This window comes from Sinohyriopsis cumingii, chromosome 4, assembly GCF_028554795.1.
Source record: "Sinohyriopsis cumingii isolate HCF-2022 chromosome 4, ASM2855479v2, whole genome shotgun sequence".
NCBI lineage: Eukaryota > Metazoa > Mollusca > Bivalvia > Unionida > Unionidae > Sinohyriopsis > Sinohyriopsis cumingii.
In genome coordinates, this window is record NC_142964.1 from 111,066,140 (window position 1) to 111,087,296 (window position 21,157).

Below are 21,157 nucleotides of genomic sequence, written 5' to 3' on the forward strand. Positions count from 1 at the left end.
TTTATTATTCTTAATTTATCATTGCATTGTGACAAAAGATGTTATTATAGTTGAAATATTATACTACTACTTGCTGTTCTGGCAGTTTCGTCGTACCGTGAGATAAACGTACTCATTATTGTGTTTTAATACTTTGTCGTACCGTGAGATAAATATACTCTTTGTTGTGTTTTAATACTTTGTCGTACCGTGAGATAAACGTACTCATTATTGTGTTTTAATACTTTTGTCGTACTGTGAGATAAATATACTCGTTGTTGTGTTTTAATACTTTGTCGTACCGTGAGATAAACGTGCTCGTTGTGTTTTAATACTTTGTCGTACCGTGAAATAAACGTACTCGTTGTTGTGTTTTAATACTTTTTCCCATGTTGCAAGTATGCCAACGTATCCTCTGAATTTAGTAGACAATTTGTTAGAATAGTATTATACTTTATGTTTTTTATTTATTCCATTGCTAAAATTGTTAAAATTCACAGTAGATAAGCAATATTTCGTATGCAATTTTTCTTAAGACGATTACCATCGAGCAATATATTATTCTCAGGTTATTCACTGCAGACGAATTAGAACAAATCAGGAATGTAACCATTTACGGCATAGTGACCAAAGTGACTCATATTGGACCTGATGATATACAACGGAACCCTTTCTTGTTAACAGATAGTAAGTACTGGTTGAGATCCAAATTGGGGTAATTAGTTTGTTTTCCTTGAACTTGGAGAAATCGAAAAGATGGTGGATACTTCTATACAATGAGCAAAAGACTGCCCTTATGAATAATTTGTTTTTAAGCACAACAGTAATATAGATTGGTGTAGAATAAATGGGGTCTTCACCAGAAGACTCTGTATGATGTTTAACACGTTCTAAAAGGAAATAGTTCCAATAATTACATCCATTACTGCTACCAACTTAAAAATCCTTGTCTTGGTACTTCTCTTAGACATCGACCTGAGGTTTTCACTACAAGACTTACTATGAAATATAGGTGTTCCTAAATGAATATGGCCGTCATGGTATCCATGTTGAAAATATTGTTATCGCTACTCCTTCTGAACAGATTGGCCTTATCGACATTGCATTTTCACTAAAAGACATCTTATGTTGTACTTTTGGTTCTAACTGAATATTTTACCCATGGGACACCTCGGTTGTCATCCAGTATGGTAGCCAATCATGTTAGTATTACACTTCCGGAATGAATGATTGTATCCAGGTGACGTTTACACTAAAAGGCGTCTTATGATGTTTAGTTGGTCAACATATCAGCAGGGAGCATTCACTTAAAGAGCTCGTATCATGCCTAGCTGGTGGTAATGAAACTGGTTCAGATGTAACTTTGATCATTGATGTTATGGCAGCGATCTTGACACTTTGTGTCACTCCCTTCTTCTTTTTCTAAATGGATGGTCATGTCCTCTTGTAGTGTTCATTACAAGTAATTGTATTGATATCTAATTGACCCTAGATGAAAATTGTGATGATATCAATAATCTGAGATAATCAGGATATATAATCATCACCTGGTTGATTCTTGTTGATTATATCCATGTACTCAAATCCGATCTGAATTAACTCTTTTCTCGTCCGGTGTTCTGACCAGAACATAATGGTGATAATAGATAAGACGCACTCATTTTATCTGAGACTAAGTTTGCTTCTGTGGTTTTGTATTTATTACCTTTTCGCACATTGTGGTTCCGCCCTGGTTTTTTGCAGCGTCGTTGAAAGTGGGGAAGGCACATTTAAAAGGTTGCTTGCACCTTAACTCTAGCAGTGTAGCAGATGTTGACATACACTTAAACGCCTTTCTCTTGCTTGGATTAAGAGTTAGTTTTGACTGCTATTTAAACAACATTCGCTGTGTGAAGAAGACAGCTGTTATAAATGGCTAGTTCTGTGTGCTGGTGAAATGAACATGCTATAGCACAAAATGCAATATGTTTGACTGTCCTTGAAATAAAGAATGAATATTTGCTAAGATCTGAAAGTGTACCTATGTAATTCTAAAATATCAAACAATTTTAAAATCAGTTAGCAACTCCTACTTTACCATTTTATATTTATCGTGCGAAGGAAAAGAAATGAAAATATCAGAGCTTGCAATCCATTTTGAAGATGTGCATAATAAATAAGGACCATGTACTCACCTACCCAAATCAACCCCATCATTCAGATATAATAAAGCGTAGGTTATTGAAAACTCCTGTAGGTTAAAGACAATTATTACAGCAAGAAACACCAGTGAAGGAAGGTCAGGTATACATCCGTTCTTTAAATTCTAAACCCTAAGAAAAAATGGGAAACTCAGAAGAAGCTATATTAAGGTGGATTTTAATTAGAGCAAATATGTATTGATAAGAATTATACCTTATACATCAATCACTGTCTACATATAGTGCATAGAAACACTATACAAAGTACACTTATCTTAACTGAAATCTTTAAAAAATATTTCAAATAGGTTACTTTATTAAGTATCAACTAGATAAGTTAATTCATAGAAAAATTATTTCATAAATTCACTACCCACCATTATTACCAATTTTTGTGTTTCTTCTTCTTACCTTCTTAGGACTATCATCCAAAATTTTGAATCACATTTCAAAAACCCATTCAACAAATTCATCAAGGATAGATTATGTTATTTGACACATGTAACCTAATTCACTATTCGTTCTGCACAGAACGTGATAGTTTGTTAATGAATGTAGCCCTCGTGCATTGACCGAAATTTGTTTGAAAAAGTTGCATGGTTGTATAACGTGTTCGTTTTTTTTTTAAACCTCCTATCCGGTGATTAGCAAATAAAAATACTGGAAGTTTATTTCGCACTTGCAGATATTGAAAGCTTGTTTTATTATCTCTCTCTCTCTCTCTCTCTCTCTCTCTCTCTCTCTCTCTCACACACACACACACACACACACACACACACACACACACAGAAGATGAATTTATCAGATCTGATAGTGCTACCGCGGCATTAACAAGAAGTGCCGGTTACATGCTACAACTCAAGCGCCCTGGGCGAGAAAATTGCTAATCTCATGTGATAGAAAAATGTAAAATTAATTGTGGGTCAATTGTACTCAGATTTTGCAAATGTGATAAATGTAGTAACCAGGACTTTCATTGTATCATTTACTCCAGATGAAAAGAATGGCGTAGCTTCTTTCATGGTTGCAATTAACAATGCTTATTCTATTATGTGCTAGGTGGTCCAAAACGCACAAGACTTATACTACTTTTGCTTCTAAGTATGCATGTACATAATAATTAAATTTGTTCCGGCTATCACAGGTCCCTGTCCGCAGCCAAAACAGCTAGTTGCTGATGGGTATGAGACGTTTAATGGTACAGATAGTACGCTGGTGATCGAGCAATGCACCCCTCTAAAACACTACGACTACTTCTCCGGAAGTGAAGTGTCCTTTGCCCTAACGTTTTTCTTCTTGGGACTCTGCATTATAGGTGAGTACTATTTTTACACATATCCTTACTCGCTATCTCTTAACGGTCTGTGTGCATTTTATAATATTGGTTTGCAGGCTGCTATTTCGTTTGAAAACAAAACATTGCACACAAAATGTTTTTTCTCTGTGATAAGTTTAATGCTTTGTAGTCTCTTAGAATGTTAACCGGATAGGTGGGTAGTAAGATTGTTAGGTAGATACTTAAGTAGATTGGTACGTCTTTAGTGGATCAATTCACGATTCGCTTGTTCGCTTTGATAGCAAATCAGTACAGAAATCGTCTAGTCCATTATTTATTTAGTTAACTGATCAGTCAGTGATTCGGTTAGTTAGCATTTTAGTTTGAAAGCATTTTATCACAAACATAAAATCAAACGTGTTTGGTTTTGCTCCAAACTCAAAAAAGAAATTCATTTCCAATAAATAGTTCTTTTCAAGATGAATGTTTGATGCTTCCCATTTTTCTTGGTTTTTCTCCGACTTAGCCAAACTTACTTTTGTAAAGACTCTGTAACGAATATCATATTTTTTTTTAATATTGAAGGCTATCACACTTCCTTTGTTGAATTTATTTTCGGAATTCTGGTATTCGCTTCGTCAATTTTATGTTATATTTGCAGTTGCATTTGGAGTCCTTTTCCTGTTGGCTAAATATGGTCAGAGGAGGAAGATGCAGGCCATCGGACAGAAGCCACCTATAAATGATGACCCTGACACTTTCCGGAGTAAGTGTTAGTTACGTCTTATCGTCCACGTGACTAAAGACCAATTCCAGAACTATTCCTAAGTTCACCTATGATGTCAGTAGTCTGCGTCAAATCACTAAAAATTCCTTTTCTCACGACCGCTTTCCCATTATTAATATGCTTTCTTAAGAAAGTGCTTGACTTATTAATTCATTCTCCCTCATCCCGACTGTTCTTCCATAACACATGTCCCTGCCTACTTCATCGAATGCAACTCATCCGGAGATTATCCTCATCTCAGTCAACGTCCGTTTGATACGATCACTATCAATCACGTCTTTTTAAGAAATCGGAAAGAAGTGATGATTGTTTTATAATTTATCGACTTTAAACTGCACACCATCACACACCATGTTTGCAAAGATTTTGAGTCGCATATACGACTTTTAGAATGATATCTCTCTGTAACAAACCTGGGAATAATCAAATGTCTAATATAAAAATGCAATTTAAAATGGACCGCCCCAGAAGAAAAATGTCAGTTTCTTATCAGCTTTACTCAAAAGCAGTGCTTAATGGATCACTGAATTTTTAGCAGCGAAATGTCCATACCAGTAAGAATTGATTTCAAGATCATTTCATGTTTCCAGTGAATGAACACTCCACTCACAACTTTCAAGCGTTTAAGACAAAATGTATCCAGTACGTACGATCACTCAGAGATTTATTTTAAGTTTTATGTTACGTGACAAATGGTTTTTCATGTATCTTTGTTTCTACCTTTATTCGATGTATAATTATTCCATGTGGTATATGCTATATTTTAAAAAGTATTAAGATGCACGAGTTTAGGTTTGTATCGCTTATCATATATATGCTTTACGCGAACCCTTAGTATCGCCCAGCATTTTGGGTTCGAAACCCTCTCAGGCCAGATGTTGTTTTTTTGTGTGTGTCCATGCAAAATTTAATTTAGCTCCAACGTCTTCGGCATGATGCGACCAGCAAAGAATTAAAGTGCCACTAAAAACTTCTAATTATTGTGCTTATGAATATGTAGTGATAATAATAATAATAATAATAATAATAATAATAATAATAATAAGCATAACTATAAGACTGCTGATCACCATTGCATGCTATTTTAACTATAAGACTGCTGATCACCATTGCATGCTACTTTTATCAAGATCTAATAGTAAAAATGCTTGCTGTTAAACACATTTTAAGGAAAATTTGTTTAAGTGATGCTTCTTTTGTATTACTTCCTAACATGAGTAATTTATTTACGTTAATAAAATCGAGCATTGATAATGCTCCTAAAATTGGCCATTTAGCAATGTTACATTAGGTCTGGATGGAGTTTAATTTTTACTGATTGCAAGGTTTAGTGGCCAGTGGCTTAGTCCAGCGTATCCCACTATCATGCATCATCTGTCCTTAACGCCATTTGCATCTTTGTTTTTCCTCAAAAATCGCTTCACTAATTCCAATCTGTCTTAGTTCATATGTTGCCCAGATATGCCCTACCATACTTTTGCTCGGACTAGCTTCCCTGGCAACAATGTTCAATCTTCAGCATCTAGTTTGGAAAACTATCTTCTACTTCATCTCTAAAATCCAGTTTCAGTAAAACTTGCAAACAATATATCATAGGATTTATTGTATCATATATTGTCTGAAGTGGCTCCCCTAGCAACGGTAAGGTTTCCATAACAATTATATGTAAAACATATTTTCCACTTCTTTTTACGAATTGGTCAGTCAGTTTAGATCAAACTATGTAAGACTGTTTCGTTGGACATGTTCCATCAAACGTATGTCTAGGGTGAAACAATAATACTACTTTCTTAGCAATCGGTAGGAAAACGTTCCTTCGATTTTTTTCTTTACAACACCTGAGCCAGATTCTGTCAGATTTGTTATGCATGTTTAATAGAATATGCTTTGTGAAATATTTGTTTCAGATTTCTCCATTGATAAATTATGGTTTCTATAGTGACCATATTGAAACCCTGTTTTCATCTTCTCATACACGGCAGAGCCAATTTCGATCAAACACGGTAGAAATGCTTTTTAGGACGCGTTCTATCAAAATGAGTATCCAGAAAAGATCCCTTACTAAAGTATTGCTTTCGCAAAAAGCCAGTTGGAAATGAATTTTGAACACTGTAAAGTAAATTTGGTAGTAATGATTTTTTAATACTGTATCAAATGTTTTTCATGGTGCAATCGATGCAAAGTTGTATGGCTTCTGTTGTAATGGAGAAATGATATCTTCATCTTCTTCAGAACAGCTTCAACTGGAGTCATTTTCTATCAAATATGATAATGTGTTCTAGGATAGGACATGGTTTATCGAACTTTTATTAGCACATTCCGGATCGATATGAGGATTCAATGGCCACCATATGGAAACACGAAACGTTTTCAACCACAGTAACAGGGTGTGCTTTTTCCCATACTGTAATGCTAGCCATTACAAATATTATATGTTTTAAACATAACATATGATCTTTCAAATCTGACTTTACCATATCATTCCATGAGTAGCATTGCGGTGAAGTTCTGGTATGAATACTTTCACATTGATATAAAAGATTCCAATGCATCGTCTTGGTTCAAGGTATTCTAAATAGTTGAACAACGCGTAAAATGCCACCAATTGCGACCGAATATCTGGAAAAAATCCTAACATGAGTCTCATTCAACCCAAGGCATCCTGGTATTGCTATGTTTGCCTTTTATACCAATGCATGCCATGTGAGATACATCGGGCCCATTTGAAATTTGTTATAAATCGATTGTTTGTGACTGAATAAAATTTGTAATAATTTGGGGACACGAAATATAATGAATAATATGACGTTGCTTTTTTTTAGACCGAATATGTTGAAATAGCTTTTGTTCTCTTAGATTGCGTTGTTTGCACTGTTAATGAAAATCTAACGCTTTAAAATCAATTCTTCAGCAACCGAATGGACGGGCCCTAAAGATGGCGATCGAAATATCAGGGTAAAGTTTGACTTGGCCAGAAAGAAGATCCATATCACGGACCAAATTAAGAGGCCGCTACGGATGATAGATTTACGACAAACTGCAGGAAATGTACATATATTGCTTTCTGATGACAAGCAGAGAAGGCTTATGTCCATCCGGGTACCAGGAGAAATAGACCTGGTAAGTTGTTTCATTCTATTTTTAAAGCTATTATATAACGGGTTCCTTTTAATAATTTTTATTTTATTTTACTCGTCGACTGGAGTGTGATTTAAAGGAGATTTTAGTTTACATTTCAATTACATTTAACTTAAGCTTCAATAGGCCTGACTGTTCAGTTATGTTTCGAGATTAATAAATGCTAATGGTCTTTTTACGTTTTTTCTTGTTACTGTTAATTTTATGAAATCTTGTCAATGTTGTTATATACTCTTAAATATAATCTTAAATCGCTTCTCCGTTTATTCAGGTAAGGCATTGCCTGTCCTGTCTTGATATGGAACAAACAATTATCTCTTTTTTAAAAATACTTTTCAGGAAATAGAAAAATGATGAAAGAGAAGACTTTTATAATTTAGTATTTGATTCAGAAAACTTAATAGCTTGAATTTACGCTTTTCCGTCTGCCTTAACTATTTAGCCAGCTATGATTTTCACGGTGATTTGCTATGATTACATCCTAAATGAAAAGCTTCAATTAGACAAAGGTGTTTGAAATTTATATAGAGTAACAGTAATAGATTTGGAAAATTTAATGAGTGCAAAATGTTTGCCATGTGTGATGTAAGGTAGTAATGTGAAAGGTCGGTTTATATATTGACTATTTTCGCAATTAAATTGCTTCCAACGAAGAACTGATTGTTTCCCTTTACTATATTACAGGTTCTCCGATTTGAAGATGAAAGATGCAGAGGTGAGTTTGTTCACAAGCTCGAAATGTTCTTGGAGAAAATAAATGTCATCTGTGAGAAGGAAATGTTTCCTGACTCCAAGATACTGAAAGATGCAGAAACAAAAGAAAACAGAAAGAAGTTACTGGATAAAGTTTTCAGAGCAATGTGCTTGCAGGTAGATTTAACAATCATTTTTATGAAGAAGTTGTATTACTGTTGTATACCTTTGTTATTTCTCTTTACTGAAAACCAAGAAAACAAATCACTGCAAATAACATTTGATTAGTACGTTTTAAAATAGGAAACCATTTGACTGTGAATAATATTTGAAACAATGCTTCTTGCAACACTTTTAAGTCGTTCAACATATGTTTATATTACCATATAATCAACAACATCACTACTTATTAAAGCCTTATACCGCTCCGATGGCCTAGTGGTTAGAGCGTCCGCCTCGGATGCGGGAGGTTGTGGGTTCGATCCCCGACCGAGTCATACCAAAGACATACAAAAATGGTACTAACAGCTGCCTCGCTTGGCGCTCAGCATTAAGAGGTTAGTGTTAGGACTGGTCGGCCTGGTGTCAGAATACTGTGACTGGGTGGGACATCATGCTATATGTCTGCGGCATGATGCCCCAGTGCTAGACATCACAATAAACTGCCGCATTGCAGAAATCTTAGCAATATGACTGAAAAATTGTTAAAGCTAAGTTAAAAATCCAAATCACTTCACATCACATTAAAGCATCACACCTATATTTAAAGTTGAAAGTTGGAACTTTTCTGTCCACTTATTTTATTCTATATTCATCTTGGTTGCATATTCTATTTAGAAGATCCGGCTTCACTAATTAAATATTTAAATTTTCAACTTTAATTTGACTTTAGTATTATCGACATGCTGTAGTTGATTAAAGGATATTCATATGAAACTAGTTTTATGTTGAGAACATTAGACTGACTTGATAGCTGAAGTTTCTTATCCGTTGGATATGAATAGATTTAATGCTTCAAACTTTGTTACACTATCAACAATGTTAAAAAATTGGGAAAATAAACAATGGATCACTTAAAGAGAAATAACAAAGACTGTTATTATTCTATTATGTGATATCTAAGGATGTTTAGTTTGTTAATTTTTCAATATCAAAATTGCTTGTCTATATTTCAATAAGGAGCATCGAGAATATTGTGCATGTGTTCATATTTAGGCATTCAGAGCGTCCAACGAGGAAGCAAAGCTGCATGTGGATTCCAAACTTGCCAATGAAGTCTCAAGAATCCAGTTGACCCGCACTGAATTTGCAGATGCGCTAGGACTGAAAACTAACTCGATATTCGTCAGAAACATGTTCCTCATGGTGGACAAAGACAAAAATGGTTTTGTCAGTTTCCAAGAATTTATGGACATGTTTGTGATATTGGCAAGAGGTAAATAGTCTTTATATAATATAACCGTCCCAGCTCTGGTCATAAGTTTGTATTTAGTTCAGCCAGTTGGCTGCATCATAAAGCACGGATGATTTATTTTTGTATTCTTGTCCTGCTAGCTATCTCTAGTTGAGTATTTGAAGTAGGTTTATTTATATTTCTGTGCCCCCTATAAGAAATTCTAAAAATTTTGGAGTGAAATAAATGCTATTAGTTTATTCAGTTTTCACCTAGATTGACATTAATCGGTTTAAGAGTAGCACAGTTTATCCCTATGAGAAATCGTTGATTCCTAGAGTAAGTATTAAAATTCTCATATAGGTTTATTTCCATATTTCCTATCAGTTTCAAACCCACTATCAAATTCATTTTATTAGTATGTATTCTAACATATTTGTTTTATGACACTATCAAATTCATTATAGTAGTATGTATTTTAACATATTCTAACATATTTGTTTTATGACACTATCAAATTCATTATATTAGTATGTGTTCTAACATATTCTAACATATTTGTTTTATGACACTATCAAATTCATTAAATTAGTATGTGTTCTAACATATTTGTTTTATGATCCAAATACAAATGTTCAAACTTAATATTCAGGTAATGCTGCAGAGAAGGCTAGGTTGTTGTTCAATATGAATGACGTCAGGGGAAGAGGATATTTGACCAGGGCAAACTTCGGAAAAATGATAAAGTATGCCACGCGCTCATATACACATATACACATGCAAACAAGTAAAAACACACTTAGACACTGAGTTTGTCATATTTAAGTACCTCCTATAATCTTTAAAGCGCACGTTCATATGTAAGCATGATACATATTTATCTAGCCTGCAATAATACAGAGTAATTTCCAAACATGCCGAATATATTATCCATCTATTTGATTTTCTTTGAAAAATATCTTTAAATGGGCATTTGAATATTACTTGGATTGAGCTCATTTCGCTAATGAATATAAAAGATTATATAAATTTATAATTCGAAAATTTCTTCTCATTCAGAAAGATTACTACCAGTGAAGCGAAATAGGGAAATGTATGAACTCATTTAGAGTAAAATTTCTTTCTTGTAATCTGGATCCTAGAATCTAATTTACGTCAGTACAAATGTCAGTTTGTTTCGATTTATGACTTATCATGATCCCAAATCTATGTGTTCAAAATGGCAAGATTTAAGCCCTTATATTAAGCCTTGTATATCTTCCTTCAGAAATATTCTCTTGAATTGGTCCAGAATAACTTCTGTCATTGAAGTGAGTAACAACAGTACACTTGAATTAACCATAGCACAAGATTAATTTTAAAACTGGAGCAGATAGTATGTCACTTTTGATGACAATGATTATAAAGATAGATGGAGGACTGAGATATTGAATACTACATTGTATTTTGTACGTTTCCATGTCATTTTGGAAGACACTAATACTTGTTCGTATAAATGGGGACTGGGATGGTGAAGACAATAATGTATATCGTACCTTTTCCTGCGTCCAGATCGATGCTGGACCTTTCTGACGGCAGTTTGGAAGATGACCAGGTCAATCAGCTGATAAATGCCCTCTATTCTCAGGCTGGACTTCGGAGCACCGACAATATGAATTTCGATACATTTAAACAAATCTTCGCCTCGGATGAGTATGAACAGATTTTCGAGACTGCATCTCTCAAACTTGATGGTAACAGAAAATACATTAATTATTTGAACTGTAATAAATAATTAATATTTTACTTGCTAGCTAACAACAATACCTACAGCGGCTGTCAACAATAACAGAGAGAAAAATAAATGAAGGTGTCTTATTGTGTGATTCATGGGTATTAAACATTGAAAAAGTAATATTTGAATTGCATCATGACTTATGAGTAACATATATTCTACATTAATGGTTTCTGATTTTGCTTAAGAACAATAAAGACCTTTAAAGCATTGGTGCTGGCGCATATATTTTTTGCGCACATCAATGAGCTTTCTAATGACGTTAGCAACACTAAACTATGCTTTGGCACAGGCTTACATATGCAAATAAGCATGTTGAACAATTTAGGGTTCAGTTTTAAATGCATAGCCTCTTATGTATAATTAACATGTCAGATGTCTTAATTCCTTCTTGAAACATTTCACGGGCATAACATTTTCACAACGATGAAATGGTCCTCTCAAATTTCAAATCGGAATTCACCCACTACGGCAGCGTAGATTAAGCAACTGATACTAAGGTTGATACTACAAAAAGTAGCGGTGCTGATTTAGCTGTCGTTGTGGTGCTTTTGCTGTAGTTTTGCTGATTGCATTATGCTGATTTCACTGAAGGTATGCCGATGTCACTGTCGGTAGGCTGATCCTTTTACATTTATATTCTTATAAAGCATACAATAACTATAGAAGTTCAGTTCTCCACAGTCATTCTTGGACTGTAAAGAAAACTGATAACCAAATAACCTGTTACATTAATTGGTTATTAAACTGTTTTCTGGAACATTAGGCAGAACATGTCTTAACTCCCTTTAATTTATTGATATCACTGAATGTACTTATGAGATTATCAAAGGCTGGAGTATATTACTTTTGAATATCGTTAAAGTTAGATGCTTGAAAATAAACAAACGTGTACATTTGACTCTGGAAAACCTATGAAAATTATTGAAACAAGCTTTAATTTTTTCTCAACTAACTACAAAATGATCTTCTATCTTTAATATCAAAAAAGACAGCGACATCTTTGTGCTACATTTTCAATGAACTCATTTTTGCCTGTCCTCTGAAAAGTTACTATTTAAATTTTTACACAATTTGTGTTCATAATTTGAAAGTGCATAGTGACTATAAGGTCTAATTTTCTTTGCATCTGAGGTGTCTGGACACTTGATCCTGCATTCACGTATACTTATTTTTATTATATCTACACACCGCCTTTGTTCTATATCAGAATACAGTATCGATGTTTGACAGAAATGGTTTACTATTCATTAGTACACGTTTGGCTACTGTGGGATAGCCGTAGAAGAGCTTTGTTTAACATGTTCTTAGTGCAAACCTGAAAAGTCTTCCTAAATATTTGTATTGTTTTCTTTCCTCAAGTTTGCTCCTTCTCAACTTTTAATTTTAGGATGCATTGTAGTTTTAGGTAATGTGATAACAGAATAAATGTCGATTACGGCTTGATCTTCCTGCATAATCTGTGGGGGAACTTGTTTTTCCTGTTCATTCAACACGCACAATCTGTCATCGAAATACTTTGTGTGAATAGAATAATTTCACTTCTTTGACGATTATTAAGAGACTTAGACAATTTGTCAAGCATACGAATTACACTGATATTCATAATAAAGCTGGAAGCTCGCATAACACCTTGGTATGAAAACGTCACGATGTAACTAGTTTAGTCAATACCAGGTTACGAAAATCTCTAAACCGATAAAGTGATCTGATATAATATCCAATGCAGAGCTTTCTATTTTATATACCCACGTTCCTTGTAGATGGCCCTTAAAGTTAGCAGATCTGAACGTTCACATTATGCATCTATAGGTCTTGTACTTTCCAGCTTTAGTACTGAATTTATTTAAAAGGTATTTTCTTCAGCTGTTTAGTGATATTGGATCTCAAAGATGTATGTAAAGCAAATTGGTTTAGGTTGAATATTTTTACATTCACAATTAGCATAATACTGGTTTGGTTTATTATTTACAGTATCGTTTAGTTGTGATAATGAATAACGAATACGAGGAGACCAGCGTACCACTGATTATGCTCATTCAGTTAGATCTTCCTACACTTTCTAATACAATTTCGAGCAATCAAACCAAGGTATTGCTGTTTAATGAAGAAAGGATAATCTGGGATATAGTATAGTGTGTTACTTTAGGCGAAAGCAATATGATTTTTCAAGATGATTACTTTTATATACCATGTATAAATAATTATAACCGTTTTATATTAAGTTCCAGTCTTTTCTGATTTTCTGATGAATTATCATTATTATCAGGGCAAGCAAATCTGGCGAAAAGCTTCCGTTCCCGACGCAAGACATTCATTGATGGATTCACGTAAGCTCTTCCTTCCCTTCCTAAATATTTGACATTGGATCAGTTGCACATAATTTGCACCAATATACAAGCATGCATGTAACTCATCCAGATTACAAATATATTCATCCAGCATTGTGAACAATTATCATTAATGAGTATGGTTGAACATAACCTTAGCATGAATATTTGCCTCTTTCAATGGTCAAATATACCAATCGATACGCATTGTTCAATGTATGCGACGTGCAGTACTTCACAAGTGCTTACAACTTTCCGGTAAAATGTTTTATTGGAAAGAAATGTCGATTATCTTTTTTGGCAAATAAGCAATTATTACAAAATCTTGCATTGGACTCGTACATCACTTGTAACAAGCTTGAAAGATTTACTTTCTGATATATGAACGTTAAGGCTGTGTACATACCAGACATTATTTATGAATGCTTTCGTCACTAAAACACGTCGTCACCAGATCCCGTACGAGAAATTAGTGCCTGAAAGTTTACCTCATCTTTGTGTTTTTTTAGTCATGGCACTGATAAGGGTGATTTGCCACATGAAACACTGGCCCGCAGCAAATCGCAGGTGGCGATCAGGACTAACCAAAGAGTGCAACCCAAAACAAAGTGGGATAAGAGGAAATTTGCTTGCTTCAGCTGGGTTGAGAACAACCGTCGTCAGATCTTTTGGGTCACACTATACATTCTTATTACCATCGGGATCTTTGTGGAAAGGGCACATTGTAAGCAATATGAATTATGCATGATTTATAGGTAGATGAGATTATTTAATATATATTCTAAAACAACCTCGGGCATGGTTACACTTTATATTAAATATCTATGAAATTATTGAAGGGTCATTATGGACGTACTCAATTGAAACTAATTTATATCTAGTAATATTAATTATTTTATGTCCAGTTTTAAACATCACTTGGAATAACCACTTACCTTCCTCAACAATATGCCTTCTTTTACAACAAATATACAAAAATGAATCTCCTATTCAGCAAATACATTATGAATTGCCATCGTTCTTACTTCCAAGTGAAGGCTGCCTAAGACAGATTGGACCGTAAAGGACAATCTAAACTATACACATAAGACGATTCATAAATGAACGATTCCGTCAATTATGTCTTCTAGAAAATTGTATATAATATGTAAATGTATTGTTCACTGAAAGCATTGTACAGCCATATACGTGCACGTTATGAACAAAACAAACTGCAATGGAGCATGCAGGTAATCTTACATAGATAACGCTCGCTCACCTTTCGTTACAGATTATTCCTATCAACGTGAGGATCATGGCTTACGTCAGATCGCGGGTTACGGTGTGACTGTGACCCGTGGCGCTGCCAGCGTTATGATGTGGACATATTCAACTCTACTGGTCACCATGAGCAAAAATACAATCACCTTTCTGAGAGAAACGTTCCTACACCGATTTATCCCTTTCGACTCCGCCTACGCAATGCACAAACTAATTGCAATCATAGCACTTATATTTACTGGTTAGTCGCTGTGATTTAGTTCTTAAGGCACCATTCGCACATACGTGTAGTTAGCCCCAGAATTTAATATTATCTATTTCAGATTACACTGTGTGATCAATACTTTTCATTTTATACCAAAAACTCGTTTCCAGTACGGTCACTATTAGACAATAGTTGCAACACTGGTTATACATTTAAGTTGAGAATCATCTAGCATCTACCAATATGTAAATAAAATCATCAGTTGTTTTAGATGTAAAGCATGGTGATATAAAGTCTGTAGAGACAGTACTACAATAAACACTGACAGAAGACATCTGTAGAGACAGTACTACAATAAAGACTGACAGAAGACATCTGTAGAGACAGTGCTACAATAAACACTGACAGAAGACCGATGTTTTTGATATTTTATAGTAGAATATCTCATTTGGCTGGGATTCAAATATTAGAGTTATCAAACGCCATATTATAAAATCTGTCAAATATCCTTCAGGTCAGCTGTGGATGATATCTGATAATGGATAATTTTACTTTTTCTTTTTGTTCATATAAACATACTTAAGGCCTTGTGGCTTTTGATTATCTAGTATATATTAACACTGCTTTTATGCTTCATTCGAACTGTCATATTTATATTATATATCCCATGCATTGATATCCAGTCTGCAAATGCTGAATTTATCAATTGTGGATCATAAAATGTTTAGAGCCACTGACGGCCCAAAAAACATTTAGTCCGGTATCGGATATATATATATATATATATATATATATATATATATATATATATATATATATATATATATATAACTATTCACTCTATGTATTTTTCAGTTGTTCATTGTTTTGGACACGGGATTAACTTCTATCACATCTCAACACATGCCAACGTCGACATGAATTGCCAGTTTCCAGAATATTTTAGATCGTAAGTTCCATGTGTTTTTATTACACACAATTTACTGTTGTCAGGAATGTTAGAAAAATTATGTAAAATATAAATTGAAAAATATGAAGATAGATAACCCATGTAAATTGAATTAAAATCCAGTTGTATGAACATGTTAATTTGGAAGCTCATTTTCTGAATCTGCCATATTTACATTCTTCTCATCTTCATTTCATCTGCTGAAACGAATGTTTCATTTTAAACAAGCATGTGCGGAACACTTAAGCTATTACTGGTTTCTTTCTGCAGAATACAAACTTGGAAGAGGCTTGTAAAACCTACATTTTATGAATACTGTATGCAAGACATGTATCTTAGGAGTTGTCAATGAATCTTCTATACTTTCTTTTTTAGGACGGACGCCCTAATAAACTTCCATTACTGGGCTTGGCAGACAATAACTGGTAAGATAACTATTTCATTTGCAACAACTAGGAATATGATTATGTATAACCACTTATATAGATTTGCCTTTATATTAAAAGGAAAGAAGCAATTTGTCCCTGACAAATCATCAGGTGGATACCGTCACCACTGCAACATGAAAATAAGCGAATGTGCTTGTGTTGATTTTGTTGTGTCTCTTATGAACGGGGAGGAACTTATCAAAAAGAGTCAAAATAACACGGATAGAAGAAAAGACGATCATATTTCAACGAGCCTTTTGTTCTGGCTTTCAAGCTGTTCAGTTCTTGGGAAGATAGGATAGGCAAAAGAAGTATTTGCTTGGATATTTTTGTCTATATATGTGGTTCTTCATATCTGCACTATAACATGGCTAATCTGGAATCATCATCTACCAACCAATTTTTAGGTCTGCTGGTCAGAAAGGTTTATGTGATGTTCAGATCTACGTCATGTGCCAGTCTGTTAGCATAAGTTTGTTATCAATGCTGCTCCTACAAGACTTGTGGAATTCATATAAAACTTCATATACATTCGTCTGTTTCGTCCTGTATGACATCCAATATGGCCACAACGGCAACCATACCGTTATCGCCACTTCAAAGGAACAGGAAGTCATATTTAACATAGGGTTTTCACCAGAAAGCTTCTTATGATGTCTTGTTTGACCTAAATGTAAATAGTGGCTGTCTGGTGAACACTACGAAGGCCACAACGACCATCTTGAAACTTTTGTTATAGCTACTCTTCCTGAATAAATGGTCATATCGACATGGATTTTACAAGAGGCTTCACACGATGCCTACTTGCTTCTAAATAAAACTGATGCTAATCGTATGTTTAACGGAACCTCCATAGCAGCCATCATGAACATTCGTGGTGTTTCTGCTTTTTCTGAATGGAAAGTCATGTTGACATGGGGTTTTCACCAGAAGATATCTAGCGACATCTAGTTGGTCCTAAATGAAGATGCTGCTGCTTGCACATCTAATATGACTAACACGGTGACCATTTTGAAACTCTTATAACTTCTACCCCTCAATACATGGGTGTTATCAACATAGATCTTTGACTGAATGACTTTTTTTGATGTCTAGATGGTCCTAAATTCAAATGGTGGTCTCGAGACTTTGAATATGGCCATCACAATGACAAGCTTGAAATATATGGTCACAACTCGTGAATGAATAGTCATAACATAATGAGGTTCCACTGGAAGACTTTTTGTGATGTCTTATTTGGTGGTAAATGAAAATAAGGCTCATTTGGTTTCCGATATATCAATTATAATGACCGGTGTTGAAGATTTTCTCCGGTCCTTCGTCTAGCTTGCTGGTCATGTCGATACTGTGCTTTCACCAAAAGACTTATTCATGATAGTCCTAAAAGGAAATGGTGCCGGCCTGGTATTCATGATGGCCACCATGGTAGCCATCTTGAAAATCTTGTTACGTTTGCTGATCCAAAACCTAATGTGACATCAGCATGGGTTTCCACCGGGAAATATATTATGTTGTGTTGGTGGTCCTAAATGAAAATAGTGCTAATCTGACATCTAATCAGCCCACCCCAGCAGCTGATATGATAATCTCTCTACTGTTCAAACAGATTAGAGACAGGCTTAGCACTCAGCAGTCAAAAGAAAGAAATGGTCTTGTGTTGAATTCTTAGAAAACATTTTCGGCTAGTATAGTGTCAGTCCTTATTAAGGACACTTGTTGCTTTCTAAATGAGGATTTTTATCTCCCTTTGTGCAGTCAGATATATTAATGTATCGTCTCCATAATGGAAGGGGTTAAGGTTATGTCGTGAATACGTTGATGTAGACCATACCCAATGCTTCACCTGAGGCTGAACCTTGTGTCACTCATAGTAGGGAAAATGGTCTCTTAGTGGCCTTTTCTAAAGTAGGTCTTGTTAATTTTGGCCACTAAGGAAAACTTGCAATGACTTCCCTTTAAAACTGATTAAATTGATATCGAATCACATTTAGTAAGGATTAATACTGACTAACTTAATATCGAATCACATTTAGTAAGAATTAATACTGATTAAATTAATATCGAATCACATTTAGTAAGGAATAATACTGATTAAATTGATATCGAATCACATTTAGTAAGAATTAGTACTGATTAAATTGATATCGAATCACATCACATTTAGTAAGGATTAGTACTGATTCAATTAATATCGAATCACATTTAGTAAGGATTAGTACTGATGAAATCAATATCGAATCACATTTAGTAAGGATTAGGACTGATTAAATTAATATCGAATCACATTTAGTAAGGATTAGTGCTGATGAAATCAATATCGAATCACATTTAGCAAGGATTAGTACTGATTAAATTAATATCGAATCACATTTAGTAAGGATTGGTACTGATTAAATTAATATCGAATCACATTTTTTAAGGATTGGTACTGATTAAATTAATATCGGATCACATTTACTAAGGATTGGTACAACACCTGTATCAATGTAAAGGCTATACATGTCCATACAGCGTCTTTTATTAGTAAAGGTGCCGAGAAAAGCTTACCCAGAAATGTATTGCCATCCACTGTCTACAGTCGGAATATTTGCCTTATTATTAACCTAGGTATTGGGGTATAAAAGAACTAATTCAAAACCATACCAAAACACTGTGCAAAAATGTTGTGATGACATTATAGCTTGTGTTATATTTTAAATGTTTTAACAATTTGTCATTTTCCTGCATGTGATGCATGTATGATTGGAAACCTTTAGTTAATCATTGGTTGTGAAATCCTGTTGTGTTTGCAATGTATATCAAACTATTATTATGCCTCAATAATAATAATAATAATAATAATAATAATAATAATAATAATAATAACTATTATTATTATTAGTATTATTATTATTAGTATTATTATTATTATTTTTACAGGACTAACCGGAATAATCCTGGTTTTAATTGTCATCATCATGTACGTTTTTGCCCTGCCGTATGCTCGACGTCACGTATTTGGAGCCTTCTGGGTCACTCACACTCTGTACGTGCTCCTGTATGCCTTCATGATTCTGCATGGGTCTGGGCGGCTTGTACAGGAACCCCTGACGCATTACTACCTACTAGGGCCTCTCCTGCTGTTCATACTGGACAAAATTGTCAGCATCAGCCGGAGAAAGATTCCAATACAAGTCAGAAAGGTTGAACTCCTGCCATCTGGTGTGTACCATTTTAAACAAATTTGAGATATATATGTTCTAGGAAACTTGTAATCCTCTTTATAATGTAAAATTGGCAGCTATGTATATCCATCCAAAGAATAACACCTATTTGTGATTTCTTCTAAATTTATTCTATAATGGACCACCTTCCCCCTCCCCTACTTCTCCTTCTCCCAAACACTATTTTCATGCTATATACTCAATCACACCTTACACTGTCTGAAAATTAAAGGAAGATGGTGGCGGGGTGACAGAAATATCTAGATATAATAGTTGACTTGCAAAATATTCTATGTTTTAGTGGGTACTACCATAATACAATGAATAAATTCTATCATTCAAAATGGACTATTACAGATGTGACAGCCTTGACCTTCAAGCGACCTTTGAACTTCGATTACAAGTCGGGCCAATGGGTTAGAATATCATGTCAAAATCTCGGAGAGCACGAGTATCACCCATTCACCCTGACATCCGCGCCACACGAGGAGAATTTGAGCTTGCACATCCGGGCTCTTGGTCCTTGGACAATGAATCTCCGCAAGACGTACGACATAAACAACAGGGAAGATAAACCACTTCCCATGGTACTATCTTTGATCATTACTTGTGGTGTAACAATATTTTAACAAGTGTGGAAGGTCGTGAAGGAAACTGTAAGAGAAAATAAATGCTATTTATACAAAGTTTTAAAGCATATGGCTGATCAATAACTGGTTACATTTCGGAGGCGGAATCAGTCTAACAATGTTAACATTGAAGCCCATGATACTTGTGTTATATAGTATACTGTCAGTCAAGTATAGTTTATGGTAGACTTTTCGTGAGTTTACTCAAAAGCATACAGCCCAAAATGTATCTGGCCAGTGAAGCAGAAAGCAGACTATGCTTGTTATCTTTTAGGACTTACAGTGAGTACTCACAAATGCAATGAGACTTATTAATAACAAGCGTTTGATAGGGTCCTTGCATCATCAATCTGACCATTAACGAGAACGAAGAATCCAAAGCGAAACAAAGATTGTTGGGTTACAATGTTACAATCAAATAGGATTCGCGTTTTATAATCCAAACAGTATGATATAAAATTGTACTGGTATCTAAAGAGCTTTGATCATTTGCAAGGCAAATATTTATATTGTACTGTAAATCAATCTACTTTATTCATGTGATTTCTTTTCTTTAGCTGTATATGGATGGCCCGTTTGGGGAGGGACATCAAGACTGGTACAGATTCCAAGTGTCGGTGCTGGTTGGAGGAGGTATTGGCGTCACACCTTTTGCCTCCATTCTCAAAGACATCGTCCATAAATCAAAGATGGGAACCAAGTTTCCTTGCGAAAAGGTATAGTGTTCATGAATAATTAGTTTCTTTACCCTTACAATATCCAATGTTAAAACTATATTTGGCGCATTATTCTGGTTAAGCTCATTATTTAGAATTTCTCTGGATATTCCTTTCTCTCGTTTATCCCATTTACAAGATGTGACCTGTGTTACTGTTCTTGTTGGCACTACAGTGTCAGTTTCTGACTCTTAAAACTACATGCATATACTATTTT

General features: G+C 34.6%; 1 protein-coding gene across 1 annotated transcript in view; it reads left to right on the forward strand.

Moving 5' to 3' along the window:
* LOC149801886 (dual oxidase 2-like) overlaps positions 1-21,157 on the forward strand; it is a 63,342-nt gene that overhangs the window by 38,920 nt on the left and 3,265 nt on the right. The window contains exons 13-28 of the mRNA XM_089956266.1: positions 548-666; positions 3,304-3,474; positions 4,097-4,201; positions 7,134-7,342; positions 8,045-8,230; positions 9,269-9,488; positions 10,099-10,192; positions 10,998-11,179; positions 13,490-13,550; positions 14,060-14,274; positions 14,821-15,051; positions 15,871-15,964; positions 16,340-16,389; positions 19,312-19,593; positions 19,953-20,182; positions 20,782-20,940. Of these exons, the coding sequence (XP_089812392.1) occupies positions 548-666; positions 3,304-3,474; positions 4,097-4,201; positions 7,134-7,342; positions 8,045-8,230; positions 9,269-9,488; positions 10,099-10,192; positions 10,998-11,179; positions 13,490-13,550; positions 14,060-14,274; positions 14,821-15,051; positions 15,871-15,964; positions 16,340-16,389; positions 19,312-19,593; positions 19,953-20,182; positions 20,782-20,940 (2,608 nt within the window). The remainder of the gene's footprint in view (positions 1-547; positions 667-3,303; positions 3,475-4,096; positions 4,202-7,133; positions 7,343-8,044; positions 8,231-9,268; positions 9,489-10,098; positions 10,193-10,997; positions 11,180-13,489; positions 13,551-14,059; positions 14,275-14,820; positions 15,052-15,870; positions 15,965-16,339; positions 16,390-19,311; positions 19,594-19,952; positions 20,183-20,781; positions 20,941-21,157) is intronic.